The sequence below is a fragment of the Paramisgurnus dabryanus genome, chromosome 1, assembly GCF_030506205.2.
Source record: "Paramisgurnus dabryanus chromosome 1, PD_genome_1.1, whole genome shotgun sequence".
In the NCBI taxonomy this organism is placed as follows: domain Eukaryota; kingdom Metazoa; phylum Chordata; class Actinopteri; order Cypriniformes; family Cobitidae; genus Paramisgurnus; species Paramisgurnus dabryanus.
The window spans coordinates 18,467,314-18,480,144 of record NC_133337.1 but is presented as its reverse complement, the minus strand read 5'-3'; the positions used below and the strand labels follow the sequence as shown (position 1 = coordinate 18,480,144).

Below are 12,831 nucleotides of genomic sequence, written 5' to 3'. Positions count from 1 at the left end.
CATAACAAGCAGATGGCAGCAGAGGTACTGTTATAAATTGTTCGTTTCAGTTTATTAGATAAAATGTGCTAGCTTTTATTTACTTGTCTTACTTATTTTACGGTAATTTAATGTCATATTGTGGCATATATTTTAAAGCAGTAATATTGTTCTGGAGAATTTCGTTTCCAGAATTTTCCAGAACACCAGTATGGCGACACATTCACAGGTAACGTTTTTTGCATGGTTTGTCTTATTTGTGTTTGTCTTCACTATGGACTCATGTTGTTTAGCCTGAATAGATATTGTCACTTTACTCATTCACTTACACACAACAGATTAAGGCCGTCAACCACATCCACAGTTTGATTTGCTATGAAAACATTTTATTTGTCAAACACAGATTCTTTTTTCCCCAAAATAAAATAAACAGAATCAAAGCATGATGCTGGCAAGAACAAACTATATAACTTAATACAAAAAACAAGCCTACTCAGTCCCTGACAGTGACCAGTAGACAGGAGTAATGGGTGTTGAATACTGAATGTCAGAATTAGAAAGCAATGTTACAGCTTATTCACTGAAGACATGCAAGGGAAAACAAGACTGTAGACACACAGTAGATTCAGAGATCAATTTTAAACAAACTCTGGAACTCTCACAAAGCAACATGTCAGAGGACATTGTTAAAATGAAGAGTGGATGAAACTGTGAGGAAGAAATCAACATACTAGTCCTTTAGAATATAATAGCGCAAAATGTCCATTCCTGCTGGAAAACAGAAGATAATGACAAAGTGGCCTTCTTCCCTTCCAATGAAGAATCAGAAACTTTCTTTAGCCCAGAAAAACTGTACAATTATTACAAGGTGTCCCGCTACTTGCACATCAGACCTTTATAAAATCCGTGCTGTGTACAGGTGATAGTCCATGTTTGGTTTGGGCCAGGCGATGTCAGGATTCTGGAGGAGTCGCCTGACAGGGAGCACCACTGCGTGTCCGCAGCTGCGACTGAGCGATGTCTGCTAAAGCTGACTGGATCTTCTCCAGTAAAAGATCTCCCCTGTAAACTACTTCCTCGAGACGGGCTGCAGCTTCCTGGTTCTCCTCCTCCAGCTGCCTTAGACTGGCTGCCTGCAAACGTGAGAGAGGAGGGATCAAATGACAGACAAACTGCTATTACACTGGACCGCATCAAATCAAACATTTGTATAGTTTTTGTAATTTATAGCTATATTTAAATGCAAGTGTGTACTTCTTGATAAAATATAAGTTAATACAAAGTCATTCTCCTCTATTCTTATTTTGATTTAGTAAAATCCCCTTTATAGTAATTGAACAAACTTAAGCCTACATGTTATTAAAAAGCTCTTCAATTTGTCCTATATGGCCAATGTGACACAGTTTGCCTGTGAATGTACCTGCAATGCAGCAGTAGATTCTTCACTGGGCAGAGAGTCAATCAACACATCAACATCTTTTGCTGTTCGTGCTATGAGTGCTGCAAACAGCTGTGCGTATTCTTAAGTAACACATAAAAACATGTCAGTTAAGAGACAACAAAAAGCATGTCGATATTTTTCTAATGGCCCATTAGTTTGTTCTGTGCAGGTGTGTGTACCTTCTGTTGGGTTGGAGGGTTGGTCTTTGTTGATGGCTGTCTGGATGTTGCTGAATGAAGCAGGTGGTGCACATTGCTGTAATACTCCAATGGCATTACAGAACTGATCAGCCAGCTAATACAAACACAACAATATTCAATGAAGATACACACGGCTCAAAAGTAATTTCAAATTTTTTTGAGTAGTTAGAAGTTGCTAAAATTATAAAAATAAGTTGTAATAACTTAAGCCCATTCAATTTTATTTTTTCAATTTATACCAACTCCTCACTAGTCAAGAAAGTTAAAATGACTTGTTTAAGTCAAATTGTCTAAACTTAAAAATTTAAGTTCAACAAGGATCCTTTTATAACAATGCATTTTCAACAGTAAGTTTATTTCTTTATCATAAACTTGAAAACATGTACCATGTTATTAAGGATCAGTGTCAAAGTTTTATAAACGTTTTTATACTATGTATTAATATCGTATACATTTGACACTGTTATACTGTTTATTATACTAGTTTTCATATTTGGTTTCAAATAATTTTCCAAGGCTTATACTTTAATGCTTAAGTCTTAATAGTCTATAAGAATAAATATTCAAAAATGCTTCAAGTGAATTTCCACTAATAGTTTTAATAAATAAGTACGTATTTATTTAATCACAGTTACATGCTATGCTAACATCCTCATATACTACAATAAATCATCATTACTTCTACTTTGAATTCTATCAACCACATAACTTGGTTAATATACTTTAGATATTCTTACAACATTTGGCAGCATGCAAGTCATAAAACAGAGAATTAAATAAGTCTTACTGAGTTGACAGCATCCTGAAGCTGCGTTAACCTGTCGGCCATGTTGGCTCTTCTTTTCGACTTTTCCGTTTCCGCCGAGTGCGTCACAACGATGTACCGCACGTGACTCGTGTTCGCCGCCCAAATACACTGCAGCAGGTAAACGCGATTCAGTTGTGTTGTTTTGCTGCGCGGCGGAGCGCAAATCTTTCGGTGACCTAAAGCGCGAACAAGCAGCATGCGTTTGTAATATAAACGCTGATCCATGTTCTGATTCTGATCCCGGGAATATGACACTGAAATGTTTTCTGTTGTTCTTCTTGTTATGGGTCGGAAATCTGCGCGCTCAGGAGGACAGTAAGTCTTCTTTGATTATAATTCTCATCATAAGCGTTCATCTTAACTGCTTACAAGATATATTGTAAATCTGTGAATAAACATTAATGATATATACAAGTTAAATGACTTGGCTTTTACAGTCATTATATCATTATATCAAGTTATATGTTCATATCTACCAATGTCAGGTACTGATATTCATATACTCCCACATATCTTAACATCGTGTAACCTTTCCACTTTTATGTCATTTGTTTGTGTCTACTGTATCATGTTTCTTTTGATACAAATTATTATTCTATTAAACACTGCATTGTGAAGAGCACAAATAAGTTTGAATTGAATATCTCTGTGAGTATAGGGTTGTGTTTGTTTACTACATTTGGAAAGATTGGGTTATTTTGCAGCTGACATCAGTTTATGCCTGGGATCTTTTGGATTGTCTTTTCTTCAGGAGTTGCTAAGATATCTTCAACATTTCTAAAATGACAGTGCAGTTGTTTTCAGGACGTGTCCGAATAATGCTGCTCAATTCTGTGACAGAGGATCATTTATCATGTAATTGACCTCATCCTTGGACAGTTGTGATTTCACTTACGGTTGCGCCTTTTACACAACGAAACATGGCCACAATTCATGAGATGCCATTTCAAAACCGTTTCCACATTCTTCATTGAGACATTACAGCTTCTATAGTGTTTCACTGCAGACTCAATGAGTGACCTGGCAGACAGTGTCCCTCTACTTTTAAGTTTTCACTTTTTCACCAAGCCATGTTTAATGATATAGAATAAACTCTAGACATATTGAAGTGAATTTTTAGTGACACCAATGCTTTTCCCTCAGTAGTAATCAACTCATAAGTTAAAGAAAAAAGGCACATATAAATTAATATATGCTTTATAATCTGCTCAACTTAAATAAAAGAAGAGATAGAAATGCAGTCAGTATCTATGTCGAGTATTACCGTTGCATACTCTCTGCAAAAGCAAGATTTTCATGTTCCTGACATAGATGGAGTTTGTTGAGGACGGGGTGTGAATGTTGATGTATAGCAGGTGTGAATCATTACAAAAGAATTCAATGCATTACATGGTTTTCAATAAGCCAGAAAGTAAAAGCAACTACAGTATCACCTCAAAACAATAAAATCACACAAACTGTCAAAAGCCACTTCCTCTATTACTTCAACGTTCAGAGTTAGGTGTGTGTGTGTGTGTGTGTGCATGCATGCGTGTATGAAAGAGAGCAACATAGATTATAAATCTGCAAACACTATTTTTTGTCAGAGATGTGCAAAAGACTAGAAATGATTATTTAGAGCAAAAAAGTGTTTAAAAAAGTAATTTTCTTGTAAGAATGCCATCATTAAGGGACAAATGCCACTGACAATCAGTTTAAGTGATCAAATATTATCTCTAACTAATATGAAAGTCACTTTCTGAAACTGATGCAAACGTGTGTGTGTGTGTGTGTGTGTGTGTGTCAGGGCGTGTGGTGTTTTCTTTAGGAAGGTTCCAGAATGTCAGCGTTCCAGTGAATGTGACGGTTCGGGCCACAGTTTCTCAGATTCCTCCTGATGTCTCCTTCATCATACTGCAGTTTCACACACAACATCACAATGTTACACTCTCATACATGCAGGTAAGAACAACAGACACACACACACACACAGACACACACACACACACACACACACACACACACACACACACACACACACACAAGCAGTGCATATCTGATACACACTCATACATTGTGGTAACATTCTGAGCTGACCCACTTCTTGGGGTTGTTTAGGCATTAAAATCATGTGAGTTCAATCACAAGCTCTGATCTCAACACACACGCAACTACATGTTTGAGTCAGAGATAAATATTTAAATGTCATCATATGAGATAACAATCTACCAAAGCAAGTGACATTTAAAAAAGAAAGAAAGATGGCACACATTTTACAAATACCTGCCATTTATTAAAACATTTGTTAGGATTTGAGTTGAAATAAAACAAAAATAATTCACACATTTGGTCTTTGCGATAATGTCTTTGGATTGTACTTGGTTGCATTGTACTTTGCTCTCATTTATTTGTTCAAGTAATATTCACTCTCGGTAAAGCGTGTGTAAACTTTGCCCATCTGGAGGGAGTATGTGCGTGTGTATGAATGTCCAGAGTTTTTGTATGTGTTTCACTTCTGTATGTGTTTGTGTGAGTCAGCTCCCAGGTAGTGGTTCATCGATGGTCACAGCAGTAGATGCGGGTCTGTTGTCCACGCTGCTGCCGGCTCAGTCTTCTCTCTCCTGGTTCCTAAACACAGCAGACGGGAACAATGTGACAGGAATCGGACTGATACTGCCATACACGAGCACTGGTCACTATTAAGTTGCACGATCACACAAGACAAGACTTGAATTAAAATTTTGAAAAGAAAAAAAATTATTGTGTGTTAAATGTGTACAGATCCTGTTCCAGGAGCTTGCAATCTGGAATTTCCACTGGAAATTGATCCAAACATCTACATACAATACAACCTGTTTGAAACCAATGTTACATTTGCACCTGCTAACATAGGATATGCAAGGTGAGAGAGAGAGATTTAATAAAACAGAAAAGGATTTTCATTGATATTTTTTATAGCCATAAAGATATCAAGATATCAATTTTTTTTATGAATCTGTTTACAAATCAACCAATTATTCACTGATCTGGTTTAAGAATGAGATTTAAAATCCTTATCCAGTTATTGCGAATGACTGGAAAGGTTCTGGAAAAGTCTTGGAATGTTTCTACAAGTCTCTCTTGCATCCCTCAGAGGGGCGAGTCCTCCAGCATGCGATGTTAAGATGGGATCTGAGACCCGTTGGCGTCTGGTGTATGAGGTGTATCAGTACTTTTTGCCTGAAGGTGACCTATCAGAACAGAGTCTCATTAACAGTATGGAGCGAGTGGCCAATGTACAGAACATACAGGACAACGGCAGAAAAGTATGTGAGATCTCTCTCGGTTTCCCATTTTCTGTTTACCAGTCGTTAATGTTTAAAGTTAATGATCAGAGAGTCAGAGTTACTAAATAACATGTCAGTCAAACGGTTTAGTAAACATTTGCAGAGACAGATGTTTAAAACATGTTAACTCTTTCCCCGCCAGCATTTTTTATTATTTTCACAAAAGTTTAATGCCTTCTAGAAAATCATCTTTTCATCCTATCTTCATTTGTTCTCTTTTATCACCTCCCAAATATGGGAAGGTTTCTTCAAAAATACAAAATTTTGAGCATAAAGCTGAGATAATTGCGTTTTTGTGAAGGACTTTTAATAAAGATCAGATTCAGAGCGATGTTCAAAACATACACTGAGTTCTTACTGTTTGACCTAAGGGGTTGCTTCCGGGTTTTATAGACCATTTCAAAAGATGTAAACAACACTGGTCCAGAAGCACTTCCTGTTTCATTTTGTGACTGTTTTTTATTTCACACATATATCATTATCTTTAAGATGTTTGTTTAACTTTTTGACTCAGTTCTATGTGTTCTGTTGGTTGTATTTTATCCCAACGTTTATCTAATGTTAAAAAACTGAAACAGGAAGTGCTTCTGGACCAGTGTTGTTTACATCTTTTGAAATGGTCTGTAAGTTGGGTAAGAGCGCCTGGTGGCTGATAGTGGAAATATGGATTGCCGTAAAAACTCGTCATTGCCAGGGAAGCGTTTTTCCTTAATTGATCTGTGGGTAACATCTGCTGCATTATGTTTTTTTATATGTTTGCTCTTTTAGGTGATGATGTTGACATCTCAGGAGCATACACGGCTTTCATTTAACTCTCTGCCCGGTCAAGGGGTGATTTTCTCAGTGGTTGTGAGAGACCCAATGTTTAACACGTCAGCTGCGTACATCCCTGCGCACACGTACGCCTGCAGCTTTAACTCCACGCTGGACAGCTGCAGGACATTAGGTGAGCTTCTCCGTTGTTGCTTAGTGATATTTTTTCCAAAAATGCTCTGATAAAAATTTTAATATGTTCTGTTTTTCCAGGGAAAGTTTCCACTAAGGTCTTCTTTACTGTGATGGGGGCAGCAGGGCTGTTTGTGTGTTTTTTGGGCCATCGTTTTTTTAAATGTGGTGAGCGACGTTGTTTTCTCATGTTACTGCTATTAATAACTGTTGACCTGAGATTGCCCAAAGTGGTCTAGGTTTGAGAAAGTCTGAGAGAAATTATTGGTTAACAGTCAAAGGTTAAAAGATATTTTTGGTTAAATCTCTATGGGGCGGTTTCCCGGACAGGGATTAGACTAGTCCTAAACTAAAATATATATAAGAGCTGTCCAAACTGAAAACAACTTGCATATCCCACAGGTAATGTTTTTAGTAAGGCATGTTTGTTAAAACTAGTTATATTTCCTATATAAACTAAGGGCTAGTCCTGGCTTAAGCTAATCCTTGTCCGGGAAACCACCCTTATGTCATTTATCAGGGCTTAATGTCCAAATGTCTCTGAGCATATAATACCATCAGTAACATTGATCAGTAATAATAATGTCTCTTTCTGTCTCAGAGCTCTTCTGTATGGGCTTTGGGTTTATGGCATTTGTCTTCTTTATACTGATCACCAAGACCACACCTCTGGAATATGACAGTAAGTCTGTTACAGTCACAGTATCACCAAAATACAGTCACACGAGTACTCAGTCACTCCACAGTATTCATAGTGTATGTTGTATTACAGTGTTGTCCTTCTGGGTTACAAAATGTGTTTTTAGGAGTTTGTAGGGGCAGTAAATGTCATTGGCATCAAGAGATTTGAGAGGTCACAGCACGCAGCTCTGGGTTTCCAGTTCAGCTGTAAATCTGATGATTAAACTCATGCTCGTGCTTGTGTCTGTTTGTGTGTCTGAGAGGTCATGTGCTAAAGGCGTCACACGGGTCTTTGTCTAAAGCAAATCCTGATGCAGCATGTACGTGTTAGAGCACAAAACACTGCGGATTTGTTGTGTAGTTTGTATCTGCAGCTGTGTGTGTACCACAGGTTGGGCTAAAACGTTAAATAATCCTTTTATTGGTATTATACTGATCTGTAGATTTTAATTTGCATCCTAAATTTTTACGTCTAGGTTTTAATCCAAAGGAAGTGGACAGGAAACACATTACACATTTACAAACACACAAGAGTTATACATTTACAGTGTATTACAATACATTTTATCAGTATATGTGATCCCTGGTGTTCAGCTGAGCTACGGGAACACATTTAAGAGAATATTAAAGTCATCCAGAGCATCTGGCACTGTTTATATAGGTAATTCCATGGGTATGTCTTTCCTCAGTTCGATTGGCTCTGACAGCCGTGATGGGCGTGGTCGGGGGTGTGATCTTGGTTATGAGCTGGTGGCGGTTTGGTTCCGTCATGGCCTGTGTGCTGGTGGTCGGACTCATTTTTGGATTTCTCGTCTCATCTGTTGTCTTTTTCACTCCATTTGGTAAGAAAACAACATTCATCTAACTCTGAATGAAACCAATAAAACCGGATTATTTTAATCCTTCGCCTCAGTTTGTTTTCTTTCAAAGCTGGAATTTAATGTTTAATCTTTTCCCTCAGGTGACCTGTCTGTATTCCATAATGATGTTGTGTTCTGGGTGGTGTTTGTTTGCATCATGGTAATCGTACCTTTGTTCTTCATCCGGTGGCCCAGAGAGGTGCGTTGAATCTCCTTGAGTCTCATCTGAATCTTTGCACGCAGTTTTTAATGTTTATATATGTTTGTTTGTTTCAGGGTAACATCATAACTTGTGGAGTGGTTGGTGCACATGCATTGGTCCTGACTGTAAATGCTTACACCTACACCAGTCTCTCCTACATCACGCTAGACGTCCTCAAGCGCTTTCTCAACCACAACTTCAGCCGAGCGTTTATATCTGTTCCACTGCAGGATATCGGTAGGTCTGCTGTTGTTCACTCCTAAATCTAAACATTTATTACCTAAAACTGTATGTTTATGCACTAAATTGAAAAGGCTCTCTATAAATTATGGACGGTTATTAAGTTAAACTTTGCGTCTCATGTGTTCCTCTGCAGATTTTATCATGATCACAGTGTGGGTGGTTCTGGGGGTTTCGGGCATCGTTGTGCAGTTGTATCGAGAACGTTCACGGCCATTTTTCCCACCGAGTCCATATGTCATGTGGAAACAAGAACGAGAGCGCAGGAAGACAAACGTTCTAGACCCAAGCCACCACAAGCCGTCTTTCACCGCCCGGATCCTTGCCAGCATTCAAAAGCTTACACGTCGCACAGAACCGGCTGGTGAAAGCACACCCCTCCTCTTTTAACCCTTGACTTATCACCTTTGATTCGAAAGACGATTCCCTGTGGATCCTTTACCCTTGCAGTTAATTGGTCCTCAGTCATGAGGAGACGGTTTGTATAACAACCTTAATGAGGATGGTGCTTGATATTCAGAGCTTGGAGACTTTTAACACAGTGATACACAGCCAATGGCGGTCTCACACAAACACAAAACACTGACGGTGTGGGACTAAACATGTGCACTTATCAATGTTTGTGTAGGTTAAAGAAGGTGTATCTTCTAGGCAGATCATTTAGTATTACTTGATCCCAGAACCTGCTATTTAGCTGATGTCACATACCTACTTATGTAGCCATTGGTTGATTGACCTCTAATATTCACAGCTACCACAGAGTGGTTTTATATGCTTTTTAGACATGTGACTTGAGACATGTGCCACAATTGTGTCACACATTCAGTCCTGTCCAGTGAAGAGTTTTAGGCTTTTTATTATGTCTGGTTAGTCAGAACTATGTTTGACAGCCGTACTTGTGAGAATGAATGAGGATTTTTAAAGACATGCAGAAATAAGTTTCTCCATAATGTTTGGTATTTTCATGAATGTATAACTCAGAGCAGGTGCTCATTAGTAGCCACTGTGAGCCTGATGGAGATGTTTTTGTAGTTTGTGTGAGGTGATGGTGTGTCCCTACAGGCCACCACAGATCCTGCTTGCAGCATACACAGATAATGAGCAGATTCCTGTGGGAATCCTGAGGTGTCGCCATTAACAAAGATTTTAATAGCACGCTGGTTTAAGAGGAATATTTTGAATCAGTGGAAATTGTGTTCTCAGTTTCCGACCCTTATTATTGAACCGGAATGCCGGTTCGAGTCCCGCTCGGGCCGAGTGTAGGAACCGGTTATACATGCACTTGTTAAAATGTTTGTGATCATGGAGCAACAATATGACTCTGAGGTTAGGTGATGGTGTCGAGTAAGCAGGTGTCAATCCTTCTCTCAGGGTATTGTCTTTTTTTTGTTTATTATTAAATGTAATACCTGTTTCTTAAAACAAGCAAGAATGCCTTAAAAAGTTGAAATGACATTTTAAATAGTTACAATATGTATAATTCACTTATTTTTGTTTGTTTCTTAAATGATTGTCTAAATAACTACATATAAATAAAGTTGTCAAGTCTGTGCCACAATCCTTAAATTATGATCTTTTTTTCTATTCTTTCACAGATTCAAATACTATCAGCCCATAAAGAACATAAAAACCATCGTTCAATTTACTGTTTTAATCACTTTCAAAGAATAAGACTTATCATCTTTACACACAAAATACTGTCACCAAATGCAATACCTTTTTCATTAAAATGGCACATAGTGACATTCACTTACAAAGTCCAAAGTTCAGGTAAAACAAGTCACAATCTGCCAATCAATTAGCTCGATTCATACAGAGTCGATTTGGACGTTCGTCTCTTGCTGCTTAAAAGATCAATGAATGATGGAAAGGGAATTCTGTGATCAGATAGAAATGCCAATCCTTCAAGCGCTACAGGTCACCTGCAGAATTCCTCATAACAGTCATCTCACGTCATGGTGAAACGGCAGTGAATATGTTGAAGTCATGCCTCTTTGATGAAGGACTGTGGGGTTTGTAGGACAGCTCTGATTGACCTCATACAGTTTTTAAGAGTCTTTAGCTCTTCCTCAGACTGACATCTGTGCTGGTGAGCAGTGGAGAGAGAGACGTGCTGTCAGATGTGTCATCCCTATTCAGAATAAGAAACGCCTCACGGCTGATGCCCAACAGCTCTCGCAGGCCACTGTTCTCCAACTGAGTCAAAAAAGCACATCAATATATTATTATTAGGTTTCACCTTAAAACTTCAAGAATGATAGCACAATATAAAATGAGTACAGCACAATGTGTGTATATCTCACCTCCAGACGTTTGATCCTCTCCTCATCCTCACACAGTCTGCCTTCATCCACCTCGATGGCTTTCTTCATCACAGTGGCCATTTCGTTTATCTTTTCAATGTGCGTCTGCATCTCCTGCATAAACACAGTAAACAACATCATTATTTTAGCACCAATATTATGGGGGAAATAAACCAACAGAGTTAAGTAATTACATTTTGCACAAGGATAGTAAAACCTATTTTAGGGAGCATTATTTCCAAGACAATTAGATATATGAATATTTCATTCTTCCAGGTATTTGCAGACAGTTCTTATTTTAACTGCACTGATATTGTAAAATTGTGTGTGCGTGTGACTTAAAGACTGACGTTAGTGTGATGCTCTTTCAGCTGGGTAACTATAGCAGGATCTTCTCTCTTGCTGGCCATTAGAAGGCGAAACACCTGCTCTCTGTATTTGGTCATGATCAGCTCCAGCGCAGACTGATGCTCCTCCAGAGACGTACGCAACTCTGCGGAGATAGCAAAACATTATAAGCAGACCCACATTACCTAAAAAAAAACATCACAGACCCAATATAAAACACACCTTTGTTTTCTTGTTGCAGTTCCCGTATCTGCCGGTTCTCCTGTTGGATGCCCATAACCAGAGTGGAACGCGGCCGATGTCTCGCCACCTGGTTCAGCACTTCAATCTCTTCCTGATACTGATGAAACACATGTTAACTTAACAGTCACCTGATTCTAAATGGGCTAAAGTTACAACCAAGCTATCAAAGGCTTCTTGTTCACTTGTAAGTTTGCTGAAATAAATTATGTGAGCATGAGCCCATGGGTCAGATCTTAGAGCACTATATGCTTTTGTATCAAATAGTTATAGGTCTGAGCAGACTCTTCATTCTCTGATATGCCCAGGATAGAGTTTTGGATGAAGATAAAAGTGTAATACCTGTTTCATGGCATCCACCCTTTTGTTCAGCAGTGTGGTTTGCTCTATCAGGATCTCTGCCGCACTGTCATGATCTCTGAGTCTCTCTACAAGAGATCTGGCATCGGCCAACACTTTCTCAATAGTGCAGGCCATTCTTGAAACACACAAAAACACATCTCATTTATATAATCCAGTTGTAACGTTATATGCAGAACTTGTTATTAACACACAAACCTTCCTATAAACCCAATATTATAATCCACTGATGTCTTACATGATTTTTTTCTGTCAGTTTAACATTCCTGTTAAGTCCTGACTCAATGAGTTTATTTTTGGTCACTGTGTAGGGTTTGGCAAAGCTAATATTAGCGTTTACGGAAACAAACATGTCTACTATCCAAATGAAATCATGAATACAACCTTCTTTACCGGTAACGCATTTCCGCTCCACAATATCTTCGAAATTAAAATTGAATATGTTTAATAAACGTAAAAGTTATCTTACCTTATCTACAGCAACGGCTCTGGTTAAAACACTTCCTGTTTCTGCGGCCGTGACGTCAGCGCGCAAGCGCACTCCTAGGATACGTAATCTTCGTCGTTACCGAGCACGGCCACATGGGTGCGTAGCGGAATCATTGATTCACAGTGGCCGTTTCCGCGTACGTTTCTCAAACTGAAGGCTGCATCCTTCGGAGGTCGCATTTGTATACTGCCTACGTCATTATTTCAGAATAATAACCATTACAAAATTCACTATTATACTTAGTTAATCTTACAATGTTGTAATAGGCTTATGACTTGCGAATGTACTGCTCAGTTAACTGAAATAAATCCGGCTTGATGACAGTATGCAGCATTTTGCAATGCAAGAAGCCTATTATTTCTGTTCTTCTCCGCCCTTAAACCTCTACTTATGTTGTTTTATAATATTTTAGATGTGGAAAGAAGTATG

The 12,831-nt window shown here is 38.5% G+C and overlaps 3 protein-coding genes across 3 annotated transcripts; 1 reads left to right on the top strand and 2 right to left on the bottom strand.

Moving 5' to 3' along the window:
* Positions 1-322: 322 nt before the first annotated feature.
* On the bottom strand, positions 323-2,626 carry med21 (mediator complex subunit 21). The gene is made up of 4 exons (XM_065273415.2): positions 2,408-2,626; positions 1,600-1,714; positions 1,400-1,500; positions 323-1,112 (listed from the first exon to the last, which is right to left on the bottom strand). Exons 1-4 carry the CDS (start codon positions 2,624-2,626, stop codon positions 933-935), a joined length of 615 nt encoding a protein of 204 aa, XP_065129487.2. The 3' UTR covers positions 323-932.
* tm7sf3 (transmembrane 7 superfamily member 3) lies at positions 2,610-10,227 on the top strand. Its single transcript, XM_065273412.2, has 12 exons — positions 2,610-2,743; positions 4,215-4,369; positions 4,946-5,099; positions 5,189-5,309; positions 5,541-5,712; positions 6,502-6,679; positions 6,760-6,846; positions 7,280-7,360; positions 8,049-8,201; positions 8,321-8,418; positions 8,496-8,658; positions 8,798-10,227. The coding sequence occupies exons 1-12, from the start codon at positions 2,677-2,679 to the stop codon at positions 9,049-9,051; spliced, it is 1,683 nt and encodes a 560-aa protein (XP_065129484.1). The 5' UTR covers positions 2,610-2,676; the 3' UTR covers positions 9,052-10,227.
* A 70-nt stretch (positions 10,228-10,297) lies between these two features.
* fgfr1op2 (FGFR1 oncogene partner 2) lies at positions 10,298-12,503 on the bottom strand. Its single transcript, XM_065264089.2, has 6 exons — positions 12,382-12,503; positions 11,895-12,030; positions 11,535-11,652; positions 11,315-11,457; positions 10,965-11,078; positions 10,298-10,857 (listed from the first exon to the last, which is right to left on the bottom strand). The coding sequence occupies exons 2-6, from the start codon at positions 12,027-12,029 to the stop codon at positions 10,720-10,722; spliced, it is 648 nt and encodes a 215-aa protein (XP_065120161.1). The 5' UTR covers position 12,030; positions 12,382-12,503; the 3' UTR covers positions 10,298-10,719.
* Positions 12,504-12,831: the final 328 nt, after the last annotated feature.